This window comes from Panthera pardus, unplaced genomic scaffold (assembly GCF_024362965.1).
Source record: "Panthera pardus isolate Hobbes unplaced genomic scaffold, ASM2436296v1 HiC_scaffold_2, whole genome shotgun sequence".
Lineage (NCBI taxonomy): Eukaryota > Metazoa > Chordata > Mammalia > Carnivora > Felidae > Panthera > Panthera pardus.
Window position 1 is genome coordinate 147,371 of NW_026526765.1, and position 27,933 is coordinate 175,303.

Consider the following 27,933-nt stretch of genomic DNA (forward strand, 5'->3'; position numbering starts at 1 on the left):
GTTTGTTAGTGAAAAATACTCTAGTACATATTTGTGGTTTTAAGTTCCTGAAATTTGCCTTTTTTTTTTTTTTTTTTTTTTTAGTTTGAGAGAAAGAGAACAGGGGAGGGACAGAGAAGGAGACTCCCAAGCAGGCTCTGTGCACTGTCAGTACAGAGCCCCATTCAGGGTTCGAACTCACGAACTGAACCGTGAGATCATGACCTGAGCCGAAATCAAGAGTCGGGTGCTTAACCGACTAAGCCGCCCAGGTGCCCCTACAAATAAGTTTTATAGTTAATTTTTCAAAAGAGCATAAGAGAATGCTGTTTGTGTGGTTTTCTACAAATTTTGTCTATCAATTTTTCTTTTTAAGGTCTCCTTGGAGTACAGACCCGTCATTGACAGAACTTTGAATGAGGCAGACTGTGCCACAGTCCCTCCAGCCATTCGCTCCTACTGATTGGGCCAGAGGTGACCGACTTTGTACCCATGTATAATAATAGCTCATGTGTGCTTTTATATCATAACTGTCCTATTGATACCCTGTCCTCAAGGGAACAAGGGTCACCATTCGAATAGGTATCATCTACCTGGTGGCCAGAAGCTTGCCAGTAATCAATAGCCAGGAAGTGTGAGGCTTCATTCTTGTGAACTAATAAAACTGGGCATGATTCTTAAATAAACATAAATTACAAACCTATTTCTATTCCAAGTCCATTTATGAGGTTATACTGTTTGACTTGAGGCCTGTTTGTTGACCTGAAATATCGAAATCCAGAAATTTTGTTGTAGTATATAATTAAGTAAAAATGAATTTCGATGCTGACAGCACATGAAAGAAATAAACATATTCTCCTTGTTCTTAGTAAGCAAATGGTTTAATATGTGAACATGTGTCCTAAAGTATTTAAATAACCGGATACTAAAGGAAACAGATGGATTTCTTCTTTCCCTACTTGCTTTCAGCTGCTACTTGGGGTCTCCTTCCTAGTAGTTGTCTCAGGGCTGGCTTCTGTAGACTCCAGTCCACAGCAGGTAGGGTCATTGATATTACTGTCTGTTTTTCAATTTTAAGGATGGTCCTTAAAAACTTACTTTGCAAATATGTAAAACATTTATGTTCTTTCAGAGTCCCTTATATTTGGAGCTAACCTCCTTAATTGTTCCTGCATTCTCTCCCTTCTCTCCCTCATAGCAACCACTTTAGTTATCTTCTTAGCTAAATGTTTAAAGAGAAGAAGAAAGCAAATCTGTATTTGCATTATGATGTATAGACCATTGTGCATTCCTTGTCTGCATATCTGGAGGTCACTCCTTATCAGTGAGTCTTTGTTCCTTCCTTTGGCTGCATGAGTGTACCTTACCCTCCATTGATGGGCATTTGTGTTATTTCCAGTATTACAGATGCCACAATGAGTAACTGTGTGCTTGAAGTCATTTTCTTCGCCAGTTTCTTTGAGGTGGAGTCCTAGAAGTAGAATTGCTGGGTCCAAGGGTAAATGCACATATTGTTTTGTTAGACGTTCCCAAATTCTCTTCCTTAGGGGCTGTGATGGAGGAGAGTTGCTGTTTCCCACAGCTTTGCCAAGAAAGTATGATGGCAAGTAAGAGTTGCTGATTCCTGGGCTGGGGGAGGAAATGTTTAAGATGAGCCTAAAAAGGTCTCTGAGCTGGAAACCGTCAGGGAGCACTGGGGCCAGAAACATTGGAGCCAGAGCATTGGCCCCAGGGAGCACTGGGGCCAGAGCATTGGAGCCAGCAAACAATGGTGGCTGCATTGATTGAGACTGAGTGACTATATTAAAAACATGCTGTTGATTTATAATGACAGTGTAAAAACTCAGCCAAAACTGAACAAACAGAAACACACAATTAAGCAAGTTAGGCACTAACTACTAACACTGAAAATGGGCAATTAAAGGAAAATCATGATTATCCTGCCTTTTATCCACACATCGCCATTCAGGGTAACCTAGTTAATTAGGAATGTATTTTACAAAGGAATTCCTTCAGATAAATGAGTAAGGACTGATAGAATTTAAAGACCCCCTTTTTGCAATCCCTAATGTGGTTCTGGAACTTGCCTGTGAATCAGAGTCACCTGGAAGGATTGTTGAATAATTCCTTACCCCACCACAGGACTTCTGGTTCCGTAGGTCCTGGGGTTGGGCCTGAGAATTTGCATTTTTAATATGTCCAGGGACCACACTTTGAAAACCACCTGCACAGGATCATGTGGTTCAACAAACATGAAGGGGGTGATTTTCAGGAGAAAACAACAGATGCAAAGACTGCTGACAACTTCAGACCTCCATCCCAACCAGCAGATGGAACAAGGTATAGCCAAAGCATTTTGCAGAAGTGGGAGTATAAACATAGGCACCTCAGCATCATTTCAGTGTTAAGACGATGAATGAAAAGGTAGCAAAGGCATGTATGTGAAGTATGATAAGACAACAAAAGTGCTGATTGGTTCCAAAGAAGTAACTGAGGGTGGCAGCCTCTTTATGTCTGTCTGCTACTTCTCAACATTGTGAGACCAAGAAAACCACCGGGGAGTGGCTGGTCTGGAAATGCACATTTCTATGGGACAGAATATTTCATACTGGAAATGTTTTATACATTGTGTATTCAAGGTTTCTAGGAGAACCCACACGTTGAAGGAATTGACAGACCAAAGATATCAAAAAAAATGCATCAAAGTAAAAAACTAGAGTACTGCCCAGAGAGATGTGAATCATTTCTAATCTGGATAAAAAGAAGCAACAAAATTAAGATACAGTACAATACTCAGACTTAAATACTGTCCATAGCATTAGCCATAGCCACATAGCTATTGTTTGCTAGATTTATATAAAATTTAAAATTAAATTCCCAAGTCACCTTGATTCATTTCAACTAGTAGCTATATGTAGCAAGTGACTCCCACACTAGACAACAAAACAATCCCATCATTGCAGAAAGTTCAATTGGCCAACACCAATATAGACATTTACTATTATCTTACATTAAACAGCGTATATTTGATAAATTGACCACTGCTCAGAAACCTGAGTTAAATAAAAAGTGGTAGGTCATTCTCTAGCAATACTAATTCTGTAAAGAATATTGATTGGATAGGATGTAGAGGGCTGGGCAGTCAGCTGTCCCCTAGAATTCTGCACCAGAGTCTGTAAAAGGGAAAGTGACACAGGTCTCCATGTAAATGTCACAGTGTAAGCCATTACTGATGTGAAATGAGGCATAAATAATGAATCAAAGTGGCTTCAGAGGGAAAGCTGTAAGGGTGGATAAATACAAAATATGTGTGTGTGTGCACATTCACGCACAAAAACAAATGGGCACGAAACTTATTTGGTCATCCGTTTGTTCACTACTGAGGGCTTAGTATATGCCAAAGACATAAGATAACAAGAGGGTAGACTGTGAAGTGTGAGGAATCCTAGCACCCAGAAAGAGCCAACATTTAGAAAAACTCTAAGGACAGTAGTAGAGGCATTTTTCAATTAGCTCAGAGATATTACACCAAAGGAAAGACTGGCCCAACATTAGACACGTGATGTGCTAACGTTAATGGGAGGAAGAGAGCAGTGCTGTCTTTCAGTTTACTTCTCTACTTTCCCGTCCAGGAGCACCACCTACATGGAAAGCTTAGAACAGACCTGGTTAGGAGGGAATTGAATCCCAAGATCGGCGAGGGGATAGGGCAAGTACATCAATACTTTAAGTGATTGAGTCAGCGGGACTAGGCAGGGGATGATCTGCCTCTTTTCTGTTGGCAGAAGGTCTCCCTGTGGCTGCGCAGCATTTTCGTAAGGAGGCAACAGGACTCCAGGCAACACTCCCATCGATGGCAGCTGGAGGGCTCAGAGGCTTGGTCCTGCCCTCCCAGTACAGCATGGGCTGTGACCCACCTGCCGTGCTCTATCCAGCCTATCAGAGCCAGAGACGTTCATTAGAAATAAGGGCCATGGTGAGGGAGGGATGCACCAGGCCAGTCTCTGCTGAAGCCTTCTAGATTGATCTGTACATTTGGGTATATGTTGGTGGGAGGAGGGGGAGAATTTTCCCTAAACCTTCATTTTCTAGTCATTAATCTCTCTTTTAAGAGTCAGCCTTGGGGCACCTGGGTGGCTCAGTCGGTTAAGCGGCCGACTTCAGCTCAGGTCATGATCTCTCCGTCTGTGAGTTCGAGCCCCGCGTCGGGGTCTGTGCTGACAGCTCAGAGCCTGGAGCCTGTTTCAGATTCTGTGTCTCCCTCTCTCTCTGACCCTCCCCGGTTCATGCTCTGTCTCTTTCTGTCTCAAAAATAAATAAATGTTTAAAAAAAAAAAAAAAAAAGAGTCAGCCTTGCCCTGACAGATGACGCAGGAAAGCAGAGCTAGGCCTGGCCTAAAACCTCCTTGCCTGTTTGACCTTAGGCCAGCCATGGTTTTCTCATCAGTAAAACGCAGACCTTGGTGGCTTGCCCTGAGGCGCTGGTGTGAGGGTTACTCAAAGGAACACTGACACACTAGGGTAGAGTCTCACTCCTTGTGAGCATTCAGGAAGTGCTCCTTCCTTTGGATGGTTTATTTTGCACACCTGGAACGAACAGAAGGCAGAACAGAACACTTCTAGGCCCTGCAGATGGTGCTGGCTGTGGCCATCCAGGTTGGGGACTTGGCCACAGGTTGGTGGAGAGTGACACTGTCAGGAGAGGGAGGCCAGGGCCTGCTGCAGTTGCGGAGATGGTTCTTGCTGAAGTTTCCCTACAAATCGTGTTGCAAAATCAGTTATTAATTTTGTGGAGTTAGAACAGAAAAGGAGCCAGAGATGGGACTAAAGATGGATTTCAGAAGCCACAGATCAAAGACCTGTGGAAAATTCTAGAAAACATTATTCAATAACTGAAGTGAAAACTTTATGAGAAAATTAGAAACTTTTTGAATTCACTAAGTCATGGGAAAACCACACGTTAAGAGTTTTGTAGATTAGCCCTGTAGGTGAATGCCAAAGTCAGAATATTTTAATTTCCTTGAAGAACCTGCAAGAACCCTCTTCACATCGTGTGGTGGTTAGGATGCAGGAAAGCGGGCAGAGAGTGATCCCTGGTCACGTCTGTGGCCGCGCCAAGGGCCTGGATAATGTATCGGCGTCCTCAGAGAAGGGGGGCTCTGGGCTGGAGGCCAGCTCCTGGACTCTCGGTCCTTCGGGGACTGGGAAGCACTGTGGGAGGGTCTCGCCTCAAGAAACCCAGCCATGAGGACCAAACAGCACTTAAAATCCCAGGGGCTGGAACAGGCTCTGTAGCAGAGGGAACAATTTCCGGGGTCCGCGGGAAGCCTGCAGCGCGCTGCGGTCCCCACGGGGAGGGATCCCCTGCGGCGGTGTCCAGCAGCAGAACCGCCAGTGAGGTGCAGGCCGCGCAGGGGCAAGGTGACACGACAGGAGGACACGTGGGAAGTCTGACACATTCCAGAAAGACGCGTTCTTCCCCTCGGCCACGCTCACTTTGATGACTTTTTAAAAAGCTTATTGATTTTGAGAGAGAGTACGGGATCAGGGGAGGAGGAGGGGGAGAGAGAGAGAGAGAGAGAGAGAGTGAGTCAGTCCCAAGCAGGACTAACCCCTAACCCTAACTAACCCTAACTCCATCCCGTGCTCGAACCTGTGAGATCACGACCTGAGCCGAAAGCAAGAGTCCCTCGCATCCCTTTGATGACTTTTTGATGCAAAACTTAAACACGCTGGGGGGAAACCGCTGTCGCCTTGCGGGTGTAAGCGGCACCTGCGCCGGGTCCGTGGCCCTGGCAGCGCGCACGGGTAGCGCGGGATCCGCTCCCCCGCCCGCCAGGGCGTCGGTGTTGCTTAGCAACGGGGCCGCCGGGCCTAGGCCGCGCTCCAGCTGCCAGCGGGGACACGCCTCCTTCCAGCGTTCCCGGAAGTGGCGTAAGCGGTAGGCCCCGCCTCAGGAGAGGCGGAAGTGGAGCGGCCTCCAGCCTCCAGCCCCCAGCCCCCGCCTGCAGCCTCGGCCCGGCAGTGCGTCTGGGCCCATGGCCGCCTACCCGTACCGCCCGGGCCCCGGGGCCGGCCCTGCTGGAGGCGCGGCGCTGCCAGACCAGAGCTTCCTGTGGAACGTTTTCCAGAGGTGAGGCCCAGCGCCACCCAGGCACTCACGAGGCTCCACCGGTCTCCCCTACGTTCTCCTTGGCCACCCACCTCCCGGCCTCCTTCCTGGCTCCCCCCCCCCCCCAACAATGCCTCTTCCTGGCTCCTTCCGGCCTCCCCCCCGCCCCACGCCTTTTCCTGGCTCCTTCCGGCCTTTCCCCCCCCCCCCCCCACGGCTCTTCCTGGCTCCTTCCGGCCTCCCACCCCCCAACTCCCTCCCCCCACCTACGCCTCTCCCCAGCCTCTTTACTGGCTCCCTCTGGTCTTCCCCTCGGCCTCCCTCCTGCTTCCCTTTGGTCTCCCGTCACCCTGACTCCCTTCTTGGCTCCCTCCGGCCTCCCCCTTGGCCTCCTTCCTGCTTCCCTTCGGCCTCTGGCCTCCTCCTTCCTGGTTCCCTTAGGTCTGGCCCCGACCTCGTGCCGGAAACCCCCCCTTTCCCCAGGCCCCTGTCGAGGTTGCGAAGCCCGTTGCAGGTGTCCAGGGGATCGCGGCCCCCACCCCTGAGCCTACAGCTCAGGGGATTGCTGCTCCGGGAGGGTCTTCGGGGATGCTTGTTTAAGGTAAACAGAAACACAGACTGCTCCAGCGCTGTTACAGTCCAGCAGCTGGGAAAGAAGCTGGAGACTGGCACTGCAGCATATTCTGTCCCCGGGTTGCCCTTCAGAGTGAATGAGTGACCAATGGTCACGGAAGGACGTCTGAGGCAGTCTTTTTGCTGTTTATGAAAAGGAGAGAATTCAGACTGTCCAAGGGAAAGAAAAGGAGAAAGGCTTGACAAGGCAAAAGGAGCCATCTCTTTGGGAGAACCTTGTTCCCATGCGGATGCGAGAGTGAGGGTTGACGTAGGCTCGGCAGAGGAATGAAGTGTTTATGCTTGACATGTTTTGCTTGTCCTGCTCTTTTATTCACCAGCTTAACTGGTCTTGATTTTGTAGGGTTGATAAAGACAGGAGCGGGGTGATATCGGACAACGAGCTTCAGCAAGCACTCTCCAACGGTGAGTGGGACCTAGTCGTCAGGACTTCTGCTGAACTTTGAGCCTGACCCACCTGTAGTAAATAACTTCTTTTCCCAAGTACAGAGGAGTTATGAAGGCCTAATTACTGTTACTGGCATGTGGTGGAGGTGCTTCTGATTTATTTTGCCAGTGGGTATCCTGCGCCAAGGACCTTGCCGAGCTGTTCCAGCCCCTGCATGGACAGGCGCAGGGAAGCACTTGAGAAGTGGAGGATAGGGTGTAGGTTTTAGGGAAGGATAGGAAGTTTAGCTTTGTAGGGCTAATATGCTTCAGGTACATCGAAGATCACTGATTCCTTTCGTGACTGTATCTCTGTGACCCCTTGGGAGAGGATCATCAAGGTGCCAAGGGCACCATGGGGAAGTGACTGGGATGTTGGGGATGTGGCTCTGGCAGGTGGATTATGGGAAGATGGTCTTATCAGTGGGAGAATACTAGGCATTCAGACAGGGATAAAGGACCATAGCTGTTACATGGCAGTGTGTTGGGGGCTCTCCATGGAGTTCTCTTCTTGCCAGTTTCAGCCTGATTAATCCACAGAAGTACTGCTTGAGACCTTTTATTTTATTAACTACCTGGCTCTTTTGCCTTTTAAAAAATCCCTCAGATGCCACTGACTTTTCTGATTCTTAGATTTGTAGCTTGTCTTTCCAGAGGTGTGCCATTTAAGGTAGAAAGGGATCGATTCTAAGACGTTGGAAGACTCTTTTTTTTTTTAAGTTTATTTTGAGAGAGAGCGCACGTGCATGCGTGTGAGAGAGTGGGGGAGAGTCAGAGAGACAGAATCCCAAGTAGGCGCCACACTGTCAGCATAGAGCCCAATTAGGGGCTCGAACCCACGAACTGTGAGATCATGACCTAGCTGAAATCAAGTCGGTGCTTAACCAACTGAGCCACCCAGGTGCCCCAAGATTCATTTTTATTAGTAGGAACCAGTTTGATGTTCTAGAAAAAGTAAGGATGCCGCCACCACCTCACAGTGCTGGATATCGGGCTAAAGGAGAATACGTGCCCTCATTGTGGGTACATACCAGGCATTTAGTGTGGTTTATTGCCTCGTGATTTACATGAAGTGCAGGGTTTGTATTTACACATTAATACGTTTAAAGAACGGTACATACCACTGACTTTTTTCCCCCAGTATTTAACGTATGTGGGCCACAGATATTGGTGTATAACTTCACATGTGTTTATGTTGTTGAGTTTACGAAATTTTTCTTAAATTTTATTTTTAATTTTTTTTTAATTTACATCCAAGGTAGTTAGCATATAGTGCAACAGTGATTTCAGGAGGAGATTCCTTAGTGCCCCTTACCCATTTAGCCCATCCCCCCCTCCCACAACCCCTCTAGTAACCCTCAGTTTGTTCTCCATATTTATGAGTCTCTTCTGTTTTGTCCCCCTCTCTGTTTTGATATTATTTTTGTTTCCCTTCCCTTATGTTCATCTGTTTTGTCTCTTAAAATCCTATATAGTTGTGTTTACAAAATTAAGAAATTTCTTTATGGGGCACCCGGGTGGCTCAGTCGGTTGAGTGTCCCACTTTGGCTCAGGTCATGATCTCACGTTTCATGGGTTCGAGCCTCATGTTGGGGTCTGTGCTGACAGCTGGGAGCCTGGAGCTTGCTTCAGATTCTGTGTCTCCCTCTCTCTCTGTCCCTCCTCTGCTCTTTCTTTCTCTCTCTCTCAAAAATAAAAATGGACATAAAAAAAAAAATTTCGTTACTCTCGTTTGACAATTGTGCCTTCTTGATTCCTCGCTTATCATTACTAATCTCTTTTCAATTTTTGTGTCTCCAGTACTTGGTTACTCTTGGAGGAGTAGAAGATAAGGTTACTAGAACATGTCAGAAACAGCTGGAATCCAGCAGGCTATGACCTGGCAAATCTGGCTTAAAACTTTCTAAGCGTTCCCCAAAACATATGTCTTCACATTCTGTTAAATGTGGTCAGAGGTTCCAGAGGGTGGCCACTCCAGAAAGCGCGCTCAGAGGTCATGCTTCAGAGGCATTCCTTCTGAGTTCTTTTCCAGTAAGTGAGGACCAACTCTTTTTGTCCATTTGCTTGAAGTTTTGAGGGTGCTGCCCAGGTTTGGGATCTCTGTGAAACCTGCCCCTCAAGAGTGATGGTCACACTCTGACCTCATTAGCATGACAGTGTCCACCTGGGGGCTCCTGTCTGAGTTCAGATCCTGGCTCTCTCCGTTCTAGGAATACGACTTTGGGCAAGGACTTGACCCTCCTGGGAGGGTCGGTAGAGGAAGTGCGCGCAGAGCGCTTGGTGCAGTGCCTGACACATAGCAGGGGGACTGCGTTGTTGGCTGAGTGGAAGAGGAGTATTGTCACCAGCCAGGCCAGGCAGCCAGCTCAGGTGCCGCATGAGGGGCAGCCACTGTTTGTAGGCACTGTGCCAGCATTTAACAAACCTGATTTCACATGAGCATTGTTGTTTGAGCCCCCGGGGCATGGTGGTGGGACCTAATCTGACCTATAGGGTTAGGCTTCTGTATTTTCACCAGAGGGTGTAGTAATGCCCCTAGTTCAGCTGGTTGTTAAAGAATATGGGTCTTTACTCTGTTAGAGCATAATCTTGAACTCAGCTCCTACTAAATATCTACCAGGAGCCTGTTTAAAAGAGAATGAATTTTCACAGTTGTCTAGAGGATGTTAGGTTCACCATTGCTGAGACCCTTTGAAATCAACACCTGCTCTAACCTAGTATCTGTCGGGACTGTCTCGGTGGCCCTGTGGAGGCCCTTTTATTGAGTTGCCCTGTGGGATTGCCTCAGCTCTTGTTCAAGACATGTAAAAACTGGCCTCCCCGTTCACCTTGACAGAGGCATGCTCTCTGCGGGGTGACTGCCAGGCAAATGGCCGGCTCCCTTCTCCCTAGCGGGGACGGTGCCTCTGGTGTTCCAAGCACCTTTGGTGGCTGTTCTGTCTTGCTTTGTTTGCATTTTATTAACCCTGAATCTTTTAACCAGTTAGATTTGCCTCTTCAAATTAGCTGTGAAAAAGTTTAAATTGGTGGCTGGTCAGTAGCATGAATTTAGAATTTTAAGAGGGGGATTTTACTGATCTAGTCTTAGAACCCTTTCTTATCCTCCTACTTTCTCCTCCCATCCAGTATGATTAAAATTTACTTCATTCTGCTCTACTGTGGATATCTGCGTACATTTAAGTTCTTTCTGCAGTAAGGCAGGTTATGTATGACGCACATTCACAGAGTAGGTGGTATCATATCGCTTGCGGAGTTACCCGTTGTGGCTTTTGAGCTGTAGCACAGGATTTAAACCCAGATGTGTGTTGCTGGCACCCCTCGGTGCCCGTGCTCATGTTGTGCTGTGGGTGTACTTCACAGCTAGGTGTCACAGCACCGTGAGCCCTGGTATCTTCCCATTTGTCTCCAGGAGAGTGTCCACCGCTTGCCGTGGGTCCTGTACTCCTGCCTAGAGCACCTGCCCTTCGTCAACATGAGGGGAAGCTGTGTGCATCCTGTGTTTCAGACCCCTGTCTGCCTGGAGGGGTGTGCCCTCTTCTGCCTTTGAGCCCCCTCAGCATCGCTGCTTTTTCTTGGACGCTCCCTGCTCTCCATTCTCTGTATTCTACACGATCATTGTCGTAGCTGTCTCTGGCCACTAGACTGTCCACTTCTCGAAGGAAGGCCAGACTGGGCTCCCTCCTCTGTGCAGCTGCTCTGTGTGCCCAGGCACTGCTCACTGGACGGGCCTGTGTCCATCCTGTTCCCCCCCACCGCCCCCCGACTTCCTGGAGCTGATGCAGTTGAAATTTGACTTCTGATTGCTCTCCCAGTATTGGGGTTCTGTTTTCATATTAGAACCGGAATAGTAGGCTATTTCAGGAAGTTGGTTTACTTGGTCTATTACTGGTTAGAATACTGAAGATACAAACTTGTATGATTTCTCACTTTAATTAAATCTGTGCCTGTGTGCTCTCTGCTAATATCCAGTTGAAACCATCCTGAAGAAGTACTTGTGGGTCCCATACACTGACTCCTTTATAAGACTTGTTTCCATAGGAAAGTTTCTAAAATTGGCTGCTCTCAGGAAGGTTTGTGGTTAACAGGTATGAAGAAAGACAGAAGAAGACTGTTCCCTTGCCTTCGTTTTGAAATAACATCTCATAAACTATCTTGAGTTTAGTACCTTTTTTTTCCCTAATTTGCACATTATTTCTTGGAATTATGGGAATTTTATTTTGCTCAAGCCTCTTTTTTGTAGTTCTGCAGGTTTGTCTTAACATAGCCTAGGTAGGTATTTTGTGGAGACTTTTTTAGCTGCACTTTAAAAAAATAATAATTCATATATATTTTTTTTTAATCAAAATAGAGTTCTGGCTTTCTTGAGGATCCCATATTAAGAAGAAATGGGGGGGGGGGGCACCTGGGTGGCTCACTTGGTTGAATGACCCACTCTTGATTTCAGCTCAGGTCATGATCCCACGGTTTGTGAGTTTGAGCCCCACATCGGGCTCTGGGCTGACACTGTGGCATCTACTTGGGATTCTCCTCTCTCTCTCTCTCTCTCTCTCTCTCTCTCTCTCTCTCTCTCATACTCACACTGTCTCTCTCTCTTTCTCAAATAAATAAACTTAAAAAAAATAAAGAAGAGAGGCACCTGACTGGCTCAGTCAGTTAAGCATCCGACTTTGGCTCAGGTCATGGTCTCACAATCCGTGAGTTTGAGCCCTGTATCGGGCTCTGAGCTGACATCTCAGAGCCTGGAGCCTGCTTTGGATTCTGTGTCTTCCTCTCTCCCTCTCTCTCTGCCCCTCCCCTGGTTGTACTCTGTCTCTGCCTGTTCCTCCCTCTCTCTCTCTCTCTCTCTCTCTCTCTAGTAAATAAATACTAAAAAAAAAAAAATGGAAGAAATGAGAGAAATCAGACCATATAAGCAGACTGTTCCCTGCACACCAGTGCTTCTGGTTCCATCACTGCTCCTGCCCTGACAGTCCCAGTTTGGTGGGTAAGGGTGTTTGCTGCTGGTAATGCAGCAGGGACACTTAGAGGTTTACCCTCAGCTTCCATCCGCCTGTGTGCGGAGAAGGGCTGACTCCGCAGTTGCTGAGTTGGGTTGCTCTGAGCCTGCTCCTTCCCAGGAAGGATTTTCATGGCCGGCTGCCTCCTGGGATATTCTGACTGAGAAGGGTGTTTGGCCCACTGAGGGCCCTGAGCTGTGTGGTACCTGTTGGCCTATATAGTTGATCCCAACAGTACGATTTATGGCAAACACCTGCTTTCCCTCTGGGTCTCTGGAGCGTCCATGCCTGCCTCCCCAAGAGAAACCCTGGGTTGTAGACTGGGGAGTTCCCTAGCTGACAGTACTTTGCCTCTGTCCTCAAGACTCCTAGCTGGAGGAGTGAGGACGTCCTGTGTGGCTCCATGAGGGGGTCCCTCTGGGCGCTGCACGGGTCTCCACCGGAATTCTCCTAGTGCCTTTCTCTGCTCTGCTGATTTTACTCTGGCCTTTCATTGTAACGAACTGCCTGAGTGTTGGAGTCCTAGTGAGTCGTGGAGCCTGAGGGTGGTCTTGGCAACTCCAGCACAGCCTGTCGTGTCTGCTCTTCCCAGAGATGCACCCCGCCAAAGTTGCAGGTAGAAACAAAATAAAGTCGGGATTCGATGGACCTGGCTTTGCCGACAAGTTTCTCCGTGACCTTGAGCACATTGCACTTCTGGCCCCAGTTTCTTCGGATGTAAAAATAGGATGACTGGAAGTTTAGATCCTTTTCCCCCTGGAGCCAAGCCCCTCTGCACCAGATCCTGCATCTATCTGCTGTAGAACTGGGAGACCGTGTGTCTTCTGGGACTGAGTTTACAGTGTTTCACTAGTAGTCACTTAGATTGTTTTTAATTTTCATTAATGTAAATGCTGTAGTAATTTGACCCAGACTTTCATAGAACCAGTTTCCAGCTGTGGCATTTATCAGATCAGTGCTGTTGATCAGTATTTCAGAAAGGTCATGTTTCTGACTGTGCTATTTGAAGTTGTCATTCCAGCACTGGCGAAGTCTGGGATTGTGCTGAACCTGAAGAGACACCGAAGTTCTGCTGATTGTGTGCATTGGGTGCCTGTGCTGTGTGCCCGTCCCTGCAGGATTTGCTTATACCTCCTCATCTGTAGCTCCTCTCTGGCAGAAAAGGCCAGGAAGGCTGGGAGTTCTAGGTCTGATGCAATAAAGTGGAAAGAGATCACCAGTGATGATGTAGAAAAGTCTCATTCTGCTGCTGTTGTTGCCCCTAGAGATTTCAAGTAGTTAAGTGTCTCGATTGTGCAAATGCTGGATGTTGTGAACTCCTAACCCCAACCACTCCCTAAAGCCAAAGTTTGAGCTTGTGGTTAACGGGACATAATTTCAATAAGGAAAACTCTTCGGAGAGAGTGAAAAGACAATATATTACCAGAGCAGAATGGGTTTTTTCCCCCTTGGAGAATGGAGGCAGATGCAGGTTCTTGACAGAATTTGTGTGCTTGGGAGTTAAGTGGAGAAATGGTAAGGCGTCCTGATGGGGGCTGTCTCTACAACCATGGATGGTTCTTTGGGCCATTGTCATTTGCTTAGGGTGGCTTCTTAAGGCTTCAGCCCTGCTCCCAAATTATAGGTGACAAAAGTGTATTAAATTTACATGGGAAATGACATTTCTGTATTCTTTAGTTCTTTAAGATGAAATTGAGGCAGGACACCTAGAAGTCTAGGTAAAAGTCCAACAGGCAAGCTTTTGCAAGATGACTGGTTCTGACATTCAAACATGCTGCTGTCTGGGAGAAGCAGATGGGAGTGTTTGAAATCGTAGGTGGCCCTGAAACCTGGGCTAGAGGGTTATGGAGTTGTAGGGCTTGTGAAAAAAGCCTACCTTTATAATGTACCCCCTGTTTTTAGTGAGTGTGTTAAATTGATTATTTGCGTCGTATTTTCTTACAGAAAACTGTTTTATAAACCACTTAAGAGTTTCAGGCTGACGCTCAGGTGCATTTAGTGCTTAACACAGCTGAGATATTAAATGTGTGCATGTTGCAGTGTTGCGGCTTCATTGTGGGTTGCTGAGCTTTTTATGTTTAGTCTGAGAACCAGGCCACAAGACCTAACTGTTGGCTGTCGTCACCCCTTGGATTCTGTGCAGAGTCGGGCCCCGTTTGGGTACCGAGAAGGATGAGCAGGGGTACCAAGAGGTTGCCTCCTCCGCCTTCCCCTTGCGCGATAGCCCCGCAGGAAACCTGTGGGTCTCCGTCCTTGACTCGGCGCATGGTGACCGGTTGCTCTCCGGAGCCTGGGACCCCTGCCATCCGCAGAATCCTCCAGCATGGCTGCCAGTCCCCACGGGCCACCTCAGGGATGCGCCTTCCCTGGGCACCCCACGTGTGCCTTTCCAGGTGGCTCCTGGCTTTCACCACAACAGGTGCTCACGTTTGCACACTACTCAGCTGTTGCACTTGTGTTGCTTTTGTTTCAAACTCGTTTGGCCGAGTCATTTGCGAGATGGCTCGTGAGGCTTCTGCTCACGGTCAGGATGGCCTGCGGGGGCCGCCCTCACCTTCACAGATTGAGAGCGCATCGGCCTGTAGCAGAGGTGAAGGGAAGACAAAGGAAAAGTGAATCGGAAAAGGCTTCAGTAGGTGCATTAGGTTCCTAGGGCTTCTAGTCCGTGGTGGGCTGTCTCCTGTGGACACAGCAGGTCGCTGCCTGCAGCAGCTAGCTGGGAGGGAGGGAAAAACAAATGAGGTGAGGAAGTGACACTCTCTGTCTTTAGAACTTTCTTTTCTGTTGCGTTCTCTGTAACATAGTTTCATGATACGGGTTTTCAATAACGTGCCCTAATAGCTTCGTATACGGTCTTCTGCCCGCTCTGCCCCCCCCCCCCCACGAACGTCTGTGAAGCCTGCAGAAGATGCTTCTCCAACCCCGATGTGCCAGGCACAGGGACAGGTGTGCCCCTGCCTTCAGGGGAAGAGCAGCCTTCACCGAGTAATTACGGTGGCACTTGTTCCCAAGGGGGAGCTCGAACCTGCGCTGATAGAGCTGACAGATTTAGCTTAGGGGCTGCGGGGACGTGGGGCGCTCAGGGAAGGCTTTCCTGAGGACGCGTTTTCCCGTGGCTTAAAGGAGAGGTGAAGGTGAAGGATGTGCGTGTGTTGGGAGGCACACCTCGGGTCTGGAGAAGCGCGTGCGTGAGCCCCGAGGTGAGCAGGCACAGCCTTTGGGAGCCGCAGCGGGAAAGCCCAGCGTGGAGGACGGTTCCCTTTGGAACCACAGTTCCGAGCGAAAGGTCACGATGCGAGGTCAGGGGGTGGGTCTCTGTGAGAAACACGGAGTTTTATACAGAGAGGGAAATATGAGGTGCTTCCATACAAGTGGGGTGTAGGGAGAGACCCTGCTTTCCCTCCACATTAAAAACACTTTTTTTCCTTGTTTTTAGTTAGTGTAAAAATTGGTAATGGTGTAAATCACTCTGAAAACAGATTTGGGGGCGTAAAGGTATCTAGTGAACATTTCATTATCAGTTGATAAACGGTTCTGTCAGATTCAGCGGTCTCTTTATGACAAATATTTGGTAATATCCCCACTACTATACGGAAGTGGATCCTAGGGTGCCATAGTCTGCTTTTTCACACTCGCAAGGAAAATACCGTGCAGACTGTAATCTTAGGAGAAGACTTCAAGGCATGGTTGTATGGTACGTTTTTCAGTATACCTCTCAACTTACCTGGTGGCTGAACGCCCGGAAAACTGAGTGTATATTAAAATACTCTAAAGCCGTATCTTGTTTACACGGTAAAGTACCCAGCTTCACGTCATTATAAACAGCTTGGAATGTTAGTCTGTTGGGGCCAAGGGACTCCTGCACAGTGTGGGATGGGACCCCAACCATGACGTGCTTACAGCCCCCCGTGGTCATGGCAACCAGAAATGTCCCCTGGGGACAGTGTCCCTGCTGAGCAGTGTGGTGCCAGGGTCTTCCCGTGACCCCCAAGTTACTTTTGTTAGGTTCAGATGGTACAGATTCGAAACCTAGAGCTTGCTGGTGTCTGACTGTAATTCCTGTCGCTTATTTTCAGGCACATGGACTCCATTTAATCCAGTGACTGTCAGGTCAATCATATGTAAGTAAAGGTGCTATTGTCCCGCCTGTGCAGGCAGGCACCTGTCCTGCTTCATCCTGCCCTCCCGGCTGAGCACTTGAGCTCATTGTCTGACGTGTCCTTTCACATCCTGGTTCTGAAGAGTTCAAGTACCTACAGGACCGGCGCGCTTCACACACCGTCCGTATCTGGCACGATTGTTGACTGGCGGAAACACCCGATACTCAGTTTTTGACCTGAGTTTTCATTCTGTGCGCTTTCACTGATTATAGTGTACTTCTGAGCAGCCAAGAGCGCTCATGTTTCAATCTTCCATTAGCGTCTCTTCCTGAAAAGAAACCAAATGATTTGTCATTTTCTCAGCAGTAGTTCAGACTGAGTTCATATATATATTTTTAGCCATTTTGCAATTGCATGGAGATGTAGTTGTAGGTTCTTTCATATTTGGACCCGGAATTGGGCTGTTTTTTTTTTTTTTTTTTTTTTTTTTTTTTTTGTTTTTGTTTTTGTTTTTGTTTTTTTTTTTTTTGTTTTTTTGTTTTTTTTTAATGAAAAGTCTTCCTAAGAGAAAAAACCTGAAGCCAATAGAGTCTTCTTGTCACTGGGGTGGGCCTGCGCTGGTGGGCGTAGGTCCTCTGGGAGAATGGAAGTGGCGGTGCCCGGAGTTGGGCCCAGGTCTGGGAACTGAGAGCGTGGAGGGGCTCCTTCGGTCTGCACTTTGCTTTCTTCCTGGCTAAGTGAGAGTATCCACCAGGTGCCGTGTCTTTGTAGCCTGCTTCGCTGTGAAGCGTTATTTGTGTTGTGGCTCTGCCCGTGTTTTCTTGCCCTTCCCTCTTTACCGTGTGCCTCACGTCTGTCTAACGAGGCTTAGGGGCTGTGGCCGGAGAGCCAGCCGGCAGAGGTGGTCTGGCCCTCCCAGTCAACGAGTGAGCATTTCTTGGCCGTGGGCACCTGCTGGCCGAGCACCGGCCTGACCCCGAGGCGGGTGTGGACGTGGCTGTGCTGTGGTCGAGCTGCTTGCCGATGACCGACGAGATGCCAGCTGCTGCACACCACTCACGTTCCTTTCTGTCTCAGCTATGTTCGACCGAGAGAACAAGGCTGGCGTGAACTTCAGCGAGTTCACTGGCGTCTGGAAGTACATCACAGACTGGCAGAACGTCTTCCGCACCTATGACAGGGACAACTCTGGGATGATTGACAAGAACGAGCTCAAGCAAGCCCTCTCAGGTTTTGGTAATTCACTTATCTTGATTGTGTAGCGTGTTTCATTTTGGAACCTAGGTGCCATTAATGTTTTTTTACTTGGTTCATTTTACTGATTTTTTTAACTATGACTTTTTTTGGCATACAGATTTATACTTTGATACTTTTTATATCACGAAGGCTTATATTTGACCTGAAGACTTTTATGTGGGTTTTTTTCGCATCCAAAATGAGATAAGGGCTATACAATCATTTCTCACTTGTGAAATGTAGTGATGTCTCACTCACATTGAGAATGAGGCAGCTTTGGAAACAGTTTAACGTGAATAAGTGAAAAGAAAATGTCGAGCAGCTCCTATTTCTTGATACATCACAACACGTGGCAGGATGAGCCAGACACTCGTCAGAGATGATTCTGTAAGCTGCAGACACAGTGTCGGCAGGCGTGCAAGTGCCCGTTCTCAAGTGCGTGCAGGCTCAAGTGTGCTGTGCTGCTGGGAGTGTTCGCACGGCCTTCCAGAGTGGGTCAGTGGGCCCTCTGATGCGGGGGTGTGGGTCTGAGAGGAAGGTGGGATTTCTGGTGTGTAGGGCTATGCAGACATGGGGTATTTGTCCGGGGCTTGTGGGAGTCTCACCCAGAGTCTGGTGTGTTTGGGATGGTCTCACTCAGCCCTCTGTTCACTGGGCCCCTATTACAAAACCCCTTCTATATTTTGCTTAAAAGTCTGCTTATAAATGCCAGCTAGAAAAAAAATTAGGCAAGTTTGTTTATAATGTACTATTTTTTTTTTTTAATAATATACTGTTATGGGTTGCCTGGGTGGCTCAGTCGGTTGAGTGTCCAACTTCAGCTCAGGTCATGGTCTCGCGGTTCGTGGGTTTGAGCCCCACGTCGGGCTCTGTGCTTACAGCTCAGAGCCTGGAGCCTGCTTCAGATTTTGTCTCTCTCTCTCTCTCTCTCTCTCTCTCCCTCTCTCCCTCTCTCTCCCTCTCTCTCCCTCTCTCCCTCTCTCTCCCTCTCTCTCCCTCTCTCCCCCTCTCTCCCTCTCTCCCTCCCTCTCCCTCTCTCCCTCCCTCTCCCTCCCTCTCCCTCCCTCTCCCTCCCTCCCTCCCTTCCTCTCTCTCCCTCTCTCTCCCTCTCTCTCCCTCTCTCTCCCTCTCTCTCCCTCTCCCTCTCCCTCTCTCTCTCTCTCTCCCCCTCCCTCCCCCATCATGCTCTGCCTCTGTCTCTCAAAAATAAATAAATGTTAAAAAAATTTTTTTAAGTTAGTTATAATAATATACTGTCATAATGTATAACGTACTTCTAGGTATTTTGAGTTTTAATAATAGAAAGCACATTTTTAGTTCTTATGTTAATGTGTTATTAACTTCTGTCCTTCCCCCATTTTTCCTTTGGGCACATACTTCATGGCTGTCTTTCTCTTTCTCTTAGTTTGTTGCCTTATGAATTCCGGTGGTATCCAGTTAGAGGCCCCGGGAATCCATAGCACGTTTGTGTTCTCAGCTCACTGGGTGTGGGTCAGGGTTAGGGCAGGACTTGACCTCAGGTTCGCTGCATTGGGACTGGGAATGCTTCTGACTTTGCTCTACCTATAGGTTGGGGAGAAGGTCAGGCCGAATGGAAGATCTGGGAGGGGTGGCTGGCAGCTGTCCACAGATGGTGGTCCTGGGGCTGCAGGTAGCTGGAGGCCCGGCTGGGCTGAGGACAGCTTGGGAGGAACCTGCATCCTGTGAATTACTTCCAGACAAGTGACCTTAGGTGTCAGGGAACATGGCATTTTGTAAAGTTGTCAGGCCCAGAGCCCTCTTTTTACTCAGTGCCGGTGTCCAGTGGGTCCTTGGAGCTCACAGTGGGAATGCTAGGGTGGGCCGTGCCACTGGCCTCTCTGACCTCCGAGTGCCCATCAGGCCCTGGCATCTGCAGCCATGGCTGCATGGTCACAGAGGTCATGTGGTGCTTCCTTGTGGTAAGGAGCCAGCAGGCCCTCTTGGTCTGGGCAGGGCCGGGCTCCTTCCTGACTTCTGAGCGCTTTCTGGAGAAAAGTATTCTGTGGTGCATTGTAGTTATTCTAAAAGCTTCTCCCTGTGGTTGGTTCTTGATTTCTGAGAGCCTGCTCTGGATCCATGCCTTCTATGAAAAGGAACATTATTCTCCTTTTCACATAGTCATCACTTTGGAAGATTTTCTGTAGTAACTGAAGCAAAGTCTGTTCGGTTTTGACTCCTAAGGACAGCTCTCTTGCCCTGGTCCAACAGGGAGGCTGCATTTCAGCTCTGCATGTGTGTGAGGGAGTCTGGGGGTGGGGGGCAAGCCCCACAGCGTCCTCCGACCTCTGTCAGCTCCACTTGATGTCTCAGGCTGGTCCTGGTGGCACTGGGTCACCCTCACAGGCCCCGTGCTGGGTATGATGGCTCACACATCCCTTTTGTAAACCCATTTCTAGTATGTGCTATGCACCAGGTACAGAGACCTGGAAATAAAGAGGTGTGTGGGGCATGGCCCTCACACTCCTGCTAGCGGGGAGCTGACCGCTCCCACAGTGGGAGTCTGCTCACGTGCAGGGCGGTCCTCCCCTGTGGGCAGGGCAGCGGGCACGGGGCTGCTCCCTCTCCCTCCGCCCAGCGTTTTTTGGTGAAGAGGTTATGAAAGTTATCAAGTGTCAGGACCCTCCATTCAGTCGTCACCCATCCCAGCCGCTACCATTTTCATGCTGCATTTGCTCTGTCCCCTGTTGTGTGCCAAGGCTGACGGGGCCTGTGCGCCGTGGTCCCAGCACACTTCATTCAGCAGCGTTTCCCTGGGGCGTGTGCACTACGTCCACGAAATCCGCACCATGGACCCACCTTAGAGGTTAACCGTCCGTTTGTGTGAGTTAGGGTCCCAGCAGGTCCACAGGCAGCCCCCAGCCCTTTTTCATGCCATTGGCTGGTTGTAAACATGGGCCTGTCCCTTGCTGCAGTCTCTGTCCCCTGGAGAGTAGTTACTGAAGGTATGCTGTCATGACAGGCTGCTGAGAATAGGTGATGTGGGGTCTTCAGGGTAGCTCTGATGTCTCACCCCTCCTGCGCCTGTTAGTTCTAAGGAGAGAACTTCATTCTCTTAAGGTCAGGGTGTGGCCCTGTGGTCAGTGTGTCAGGTCTGAAAGGGCCCAGTCCTGACCAGGGTCACAGGCTGGGGCTGCACATGGAGAGCATCTCTTTTTTTTTTTTTTTTTTTTTTTTCATTTTATTTAAGTATAGTTGACAGCCAATGTCGTGTTAGTTTCACGTGTACAACATAGAGATTCGACAACACTGTACATTACACGATCTGAGTCACCACGCAGTGTTCTGACAGTACAATTGACTATGTTCCCTATGTTATACTTTTCATTTCCTGACTCACTTATTTTATAATCTGAAGTTTGTGCTTTTTAATCCCCTTCACCTATGTCACCCACCCACCCTCACCTCCTCCTCTTTGGCCACTACCAGTTCTCTGTAGTTATGAGTCTGTTTCTGTTTTGTTTGCTCATTTGTTTTATTTTTAGATTCCACATATAAGTGAAATCATTTGGTATTTGTTTTTCTCTGCCTTATTTCTCTGAGCGTGATACCCTCTAGGTCCATCCATACTGTGACACATGGCAAGGTCCCATCCTTTTTTATGGCCGCATAATATTTGTGTGTGTGTGTGCACGCGCACGCACGTGTGCACACACCACATCTTTATCCATCTTTCGATGACCACAGGCTACTTCCATATCCTGGCTACTGTAAATAATGCTGTAATAAACACAGGCATTTTTATATATTTTCGAATTAGTGTTTTCATTTTCTTTGGGTAGATACCCAGTAGTGGAATTGTTGAATCATAGGATAGTTCTGTTTATCACTTTGGGAGGAACCTCCATACTGTCTTCTAGAGCAGCCGCACCAGTTTGCATTCCCAGCAACAGGTGCAGGAGGGTTCCCCTTTCTCCACATCCTTGCCAACACCTCTTGTTTCCAGTCTTTTTGATACCAGCCATTCTAACAGGTGTGAGGTCATCTCATTGTTCTGATTTGCATTTCCACAGGGCACCTCCTCTTAATTTATGAGGGTGGGGTTATCACTGTGTGGGTTTTCACTGAAGGAAATTCTTAGGGAACAGTCTGCTCCCAAATTTTGCCTCTTATAGAAACATCCTTTTTATAGTTTGTTCATCATCCGTTTTTCTGGTCTGACTTCCTTTGGTTTTGTTCTCACTGCAATACTATTGAAGAGCAGGGAAATTGGAAGTTAGTCCCAGGGATGATAGAAGTTGCTTCCATTTTCTGTACAGATTGTGGAGATCCAGCCTGTATGTTTGTGACTAGGCCGGAGAGCGGCACCGCAGTGGCCGTTGTCTGCTGTCCACACCCTGGATGAGCTCAACCCTCACCAGCTTGGACCTCTTATTGCCCAAAGGCACAGGTGCCAAGTGTGAAGAGAGGAGACTCGTAGGGGTCAGGGGGAGTGGTTCCCATTCAGTACCTGCTGTCTCTGTTTTCTAAGTCATGGGTCCGGTTTTCTAATCAACTGGCAAGGAAGGGGGGCCCTGGATTTAAGTCACAGACGCATAGAGTATGCTGACCACTCTGGAAGGGTGCTGTCATGTGTGTGCATGTTTGAATCATTTTGAGAAAAGTAAGTGCTTTTGCAGGTAATTAACTGTGAAATTCACTCAGATAATAGGTGTATATATATCCTCGCAAAGATTCCAACAGGACCGAAACCAGTAAAAGTATTTTGGCCCCTGGATCTTCTCTCCTGAATAAGTAAGGACACCAGAGGCACACAGGTAGTGGGATTAGTAGAGAAGGAAGTAGATGTCTTCATTTAGAGCGGCCCCGAGGGGTATCCCACAGGCACATGGCCATTGTGTCTCTCTGTCTTTAAAACCACCTCCCTGCTGGTGACCTCTTCAAGACCTATTCAGTAAATTGGAGGTGGAATCAGTGACTCTTCGTCATAACATCTGATGGCCCTCAAGTTGTTATGAAGCTTGTGAGGCTGCCTTACTCCATATAATCTTTTACTGCCTAATGTCTGTGCTACTTGATGTATAGGAGTACCTATCAGTTAATCTGCTGCTTCCCTAAGTTTACATTTTGTTTACTTGGAAGCTTTCAGTGATGTTTTATCTTTCAAATCTAAAATGAAACTTACCGTTTGTAAAATGATAACTTCACTGTATTCAGGGAATGAAGCCTTGGCCGCCCTGCAGGGTGACTTTTGGGGTGCAGCACAGTAGGGTGAGTATACTTGATGTGAACTAGTGAGCGCACGTAAATGACCTGCTGTGCCTGACAGCTCTGGCCTCCGGGTTACGCTCACCCTTCCAGGAAGAAGCGGTGGTCCTCAGGTCAGCCACTCACAGGACTGCAGATGGGGAGTCATGGGAGGGATCGCAGAATGATGACTTCGTTCCTAGAGTGCATGCGAATGCATTTGCGCCTTGTGTTTCCACCCCCAGCCTCGGCCATTTGTTATCAGCTGCTGTAAGAGGCTGTGGGGCCTTTTGGAAGGAGAATGTGCGTGTTGACGGGAATGTCTGCTCTCCTGGCCCTCTCTTCACTCTCTATTTTCTCTTCAAGGGTACCGGCTCTCTGACCAGTTTCACGACATCCTCATTCGCAAGTTTGACAGACAAGGGCGGGGGCAGATCGCGTTTGATGACTTCATCCAGGGCTGCATCGTCTTGCAGGTAATTGGGGCTCCGTGGAGGCTCACAGTGAGCTGAGCTGTGGAGCAGGACAGGAGTGTCTGTGAAAGCAGAGGAAAAGGGAAGTACCTGCATTCTGGAATTTGCAGTTTAATGGAGTAAGATCAGTTTCTGGAGCTTATAAAAGTTTGTCTTGTCTGTGGAGAAGCAGTTATTCTGTTAGGTGGCGGTATGGCCCGGTAGTGCACTGTGTCCCTGTGGAGACCCTGTGCGGGTCCATTCGTTTGCAGACTGTTTTTGTTTTTTTTTTAATTTTTTTTTTTAAGGTTTTTTATTTATTTTTGAGACAGAGAGAGACAGAGCATGAACGGGGGAGGGGCAGAGAGAGAGGGAGACACAGAATCGGAAGCAGGCTCCAGGCTCTGAGCCATCAGCCCAGAGCCCGACGCGGGGCTCGAACTCACGGACCGCGAGATCGTGACCTGGCTGAAGTCGGACGCTTAACCGACTGAGCCGCCCAGGCGCCCCAAGACTGTTTTTGATAAATACGGTGTAGGGCTGTAAATGATTTTCCTTATGGTTTTCCTAATCACTTTTTCTTTTCCTAGCTTAGTTTACACAATACGTGCGCAAGGTATGTGTGAATTGGCTGTTACTGGTAAGGCGTCTGGTCAGCAGCAGGCTATTGGTGGTTAACGTTTTGGGGCATCAGAGTTCCATGTGGATTTCGACTGCTCCAGGGCCTGTTGCCCCCAACCCCCACATTTTTTGGGGGGGGGCTCAGCTGTATTAGCAGTCCATTCGGATGAGGTCATGTCTTCCAAATCCAGTGGGTTATTTACATGTGTTCTCTGGTACTTTTGTTGTGTTTTCATTCTGAGGAAGACGATAAATTTTCCATTTTGATCTTTACTGTGCCCTCCCTTTTTGAGTGAGGTCAGCTGCAGGGGCAAGAGCTGGCTCCTGAGCACACGGGCCTTGTTCCCATGTTGCGGCCACTGCCAGCCAGCATCTGGTGGAGCCCGTGGAACCCACTCACCCCGTGCTTGGTGTTTCCCTCCTATGGCCTTGCTTCTTGAGCTGGGAGAGAAACTAGTGCGGAGGTTGAGGACCCTTTCCAGAGACCGAGGGCAGGAGTGCCCGAGTCTGCCCTGCTGTGCCCACACAGTCCCCGCTGCTCCTGTCTCTAGGTGAGGATCCAGGTTACATAGATTGAGGCTTAGAAATGCAGTGGACCAGGGCTGCCTGGCTGGCTCAGTCGGGGAGCATCTGACTCTGGCTCAGGTCATGATCTCACGGCTCGCGAATTCGAGCCTCGCATTGGGCTCTCTGCTGTCAACGCAGAGCCCACTTCAGATCCTCTGTCTCCCTCTTTCTCACAAAAATAAGCAAGCATTAGGGGCACCTGGGTGGCTCAGTCGGTTAAGCGTCTGACTCCGGCTCAGGTCATGATCTCACAGTTCATGGGTTCCAGTCCGGCTTCACGTGAGCCCTGCTTCTCTCCCTCCCTCTCTGCCCCTTGCTCACTTGTGCGTGTGCTCTTTTTCTCTCTCTCAAAATAAACAAACAAACATTAAATTTTTTTGAAAAACTGCAGTGAACTGATAAACCCATAGATAGCTTTTAAAGTTTTTATTGTGACAAATGAAAAAAAAGTAATAGAGACAACAGTGTGATGAGCCCATGTGCCCCTCACTCAGACTCAACAGTTAGCAGCTGATGGACAGCTTGATGTCATATCTGCATAACCGTAACACTCCCCCCACCCCTTACTCTGAAACAGATTTGGGCCATGGAAAGCAACTGTTTTATCTGTACATATTTCGGTAGGACTTGCATCTAGACAATGAGTCCTGGTAGCTTATAAATTTTTTTTTTTAATTTTAACATTTTTATTTATTTTTGAGAGACAAGACAGGGCGCCATCAGGGGAGGGGCAGAGAGAGAGAGAGAGAGAGAGAGACAAGGAATCCGAAGCAGGATCCAGGCTCCGAGCTGTCAGTACAGAACCGGACGCTGGGCTCCAACCCGCGAACCGTGAGATCATGACCTGAGCCGAAGTCTGACGCTTAACCGACTGAGCCACCCATGCACCCCTGATCCTTGTAGTTTGAATTCCGGTCGGGTTATGTCATATCAGCTCTAGAGGCCGCTGAGAAATGTCAACACTGTGGAGTTTTTAAATATAATTTGGAATTTTGGGAAACATTCTCTGGGTTTTTTTTCCCATTAGAATTCTAGATCAGTAAAAGTGAAGTTTCTGTGGCATGCTAAGTGCAGCACTCCGTGACTTCCTTGCCGAAGAGGCAGGGAAAAGCCCCATCCCTGTTCAGGGCCTTGTTGGAGAGCTGGGTCTGCTGACATTTGAGCTGTGGCTCTCTAAAATGGGGAGAGCCTTACCCCATCTCTGCCTCAGGGTTTGGTGAGGCTGGGTTACACTTCTTTTGCAGTGTCGTCTGAACACTTAAAAAGGTGTAATGTAAAATCTCCTTATTCTCTGTATCTGAATTGCTCTAGGGTTAGACTTTTCATTTGAGGTTCTGTCCCATAAGTAAACATCTGATCCTTATATTTCTTCTTGAGCAAAGGTCATTTCGTGTAGGGTTTCAGTAGCTGGGGTAATGTGATCTGAGTCCCACAGGGAGCTCGCCCAGCGCCTCCGCACTCCTGTGGGCTGTGGACAGGCCAGCCAGGCTCTCCTGCAGCCCCTGCCTCTGGGCCCCATGCTGACCCGGACTTCTGCTCCCACCCACACTTCCCACATGACCTCAAACACGGGGCAGAGGTGGGCAAGCTACAAGAAAAAGGTCCTGAAAAATGTCTTCCATCTGCCTTTTTCCAGAAAGAAAAAGGCTTTTTGAAAATTAGTGTTACAAAAGAACATGAAAATTTGTAGAAATCTTGGGAAAATACAATTAAAGTATAAAGAAAGATTTCCAGTTGTTCTTCAAGCCAGGATTAACTGCTGCTGGTGTTACTGGAGTTGGTTTCACATTAGCGTCTCACGCGTGTTCGGATGCTCCTGGCCGCCACCCGAGTGGACAGTCAACTGTGTCAGGGGCCCCTGTTATTGTCCGCCATTTAATCTGCCGCAGCACCCGAGGGCCGGGCTCCAGCCTGCTCTCGTGACGAACCCGTGTGTTGTTTCCTTTTCTCGTCCTGAGGAATTGTACTACGCCTGCTTCCTTTTGTCACTTACGATTCCTTAGGCCTTTTGTGGTTGTCCGGCTGTCATCCGGAACAGCAGTTGTCTCTGCTTTGGGGGGCGGGGTCTCCCCTCTGCTCCTGACCTGCTGTGGGGGAGTCAGGCTTGTGAACAGACCAAGGTGGAGCCTTCTGGGTGGGGTGTGCGCGAGGGACCCTCAGGCTGGTACAGGGAGACCTACCTTCTGTGCTCTGTGGCTGAGGCTTCATCTGTTGGGAGCAGGTTGTAAGCGAGGGGCTCAAGTCAGGGCCGGTTTCCCTGTGTCCTCAATGGCAAGTGACCAGAGCCGAGGTGAACATTTGAGTAACCCCCACGAGGTTGGTCATAGAGCAGGGGGGGAGGACCCAGGTGTACCACTGGCCCACTTGGGGAACCAAGGCCCGGACCCAGGGCTGTCGTGTATAGCCTGCAACCCACCCCTTGATCTCTTAACCACCTTCCTGTATCCACGCTCCCACCTGACCTCGGCATCCCCTACGGTGGACAGGCCTGAGAGGGTGGTCAGGGTTACCTACCCATGCCTCGCTGCCCTGGTCTCCGTCAGAGTCGGGGTCGTCTGGAGACATGGATTAATTTGGGTTCCTAAATTTTTTGTTTTGTTTTTTGCCAAATAACATTTTGTTCCTTCTGTTAAGAAATATCGAGATCTAAATGACTGTTGTTTCTTCCCCAGAGGTTGACAGATATATTCAGGCGTTATGATACGGATCAGGACGGCTGGATTCAGGTGTCATATGAACAATATCTGTCCATGGTCTTCAGCATCGTATGACACTGGCCTGTGCAAATAACAGCATGACTTACGGAAGGAAGACTAAAAATGCCAAATCACCCTTTAAAGAAACGGAACACAAATGCAGCTAGATACTGTTCTTTCTTTAGATTTTATATAATTAACATTTGGGGACCTGACTGTACATATGTGGATAAGCTGATTAAGATTTTTGCAAATGTAACAATAGTTATAACTCACATACAAACATTTGATTTGAGACTGTTCAGTTGTGCCATGAGGTAAGATATAATAATGTTTCAAGTGTCTTGCATGCAAAAAATTCATCATGTGCATTTCTAGATAGCTCCAGTTCTATAGTGGAAATACTTTTATTAGCCAATAGGAATTTAAAAGTAATAGAGAACTTGCACAGAGGCTTTTATGTGCCTTACATTTTTAAAACAGGGTTTATTGTACTTGTTTGAATATGCAACATAAACAATAAAGCAAATGCGCACCCCGTCCCAGACGGCTCAGATATACTCACGTGGGAGCTCCCAGAGGTCCAGGACCCTTTCTGGGGCGTCCGCCTGACTCTGCTAACGGAATCCAAGGAGACCACTGTCCTCTGTGACAGGAGTTAGTTTAAATTTCATAAAACTTCTTTGGACATAGAAATCCAAATTTGGTCTGGAAGCGTGTGGGTTTCTGTCACTTACAGTGATTCAGTCCTGCTCTCTGAGGATCTGTTAACTGTGGTTTTTGAACATGAAAGCAGGCTGCAGACATCTGGGATGGTCGCCCACGTCACCTGCTGTCGGCACACAGCCATACCCGGGGGGCCCTCATCCTGCGCCTGTCAGAGTCCTCGGAGCCTGCTTTCTGCCTCTT

At 48.4% G+C, this 27,933-nt stretch overlaps 2 protein-coding genes across 7 annotated transcripts in view; both read left to right on the top strand.

The window, feature by feature from the left end:
• Positions 1-682, top strand: part of SDHA (succinate dehydrogenase complex flavoprotein subunit A) — a 30,201-nt gene extending 29,519 nt beyond the window's left edge. For all 3 annotated transcript variants that reach the window (XM_019438278.2, XM_019438279.2, XM_019438280.2), the window contains one exon: positions 356-682. In XM_019438278.2, the coding sequence (XP_019293823.1) occupies positions 356-442 (87 nt within the window). In that variant the 3' untranslated portion in view covers positions 443-682. The remainder of the gene's footprint in view (positions 1-355) is intronic.
• A 5,257-nt stretch (positions 683-5,939) lies between these two features.
• Positions 5,940-27,566, top strand: PDCD6 (programmed cell death 6). Of its 4 annotated transcripts, none has more exons than XM_019438259.2 (6): positions 5,940-6,112; positions 7,068-7,129; positions 16,224-16,268; positions 17,325-17,477; positions 23,055-23,164; positions 27,001-27,566. In XM_019438259.2, the coding sequence occupies exons 1-6, from the start codon at positions 6,018-6,020 to the stop codon at positions 27,097-27,099; spliced, it is 564 nt and encodes a 187-aa protein (XP_019293804.1). In that variant the 5' UTR covers positions 5,940-6,017; the 3' UTR covers positions 27,100-27,566. The 4 variants fall into 4 exon arrangements, with proteins under 4 accessions (XP_019293804.1, XP_019293805.1, XP_019293808.1 ...); XM_019438258.2 differs by having other exon boundaries at positions 5,941-6,112; positions 17,325-17,483; XM_019438260.2 differs by lacking the exon at positions 16,224-16,268 and having other exon boundaries at positions 17,325-17,483.
• The last annotated feature ends 367 nt before the right edge of the window (positions 27,567-27,933 follow it).

Bases quoted from the DNA above. Each gene is read 5' to 3' on its own strand.
- PDCD6 (XM_019438258.2), top strand. From the start codon at position 6,018: ATGGCCGCCTACCCGTACCGCCCGGGCCCCGGGGCCGGCCCTGCTGGA. The intron at 16,269-17,324 runs GTAAGTAAAGGT...TTTCTGTCTCAG, and splicing joins GACTGTCAGGTCAATCATAT to CTATGTTCGACCGAGAGAAC. The intron at 23,165-27,000 runs GTAATTGGGGCT...TTTCTTCCCCAG, and splicing joins AGGGCTGCATCGTCTTGCAG to AGGTTGACAGATATATTCAG.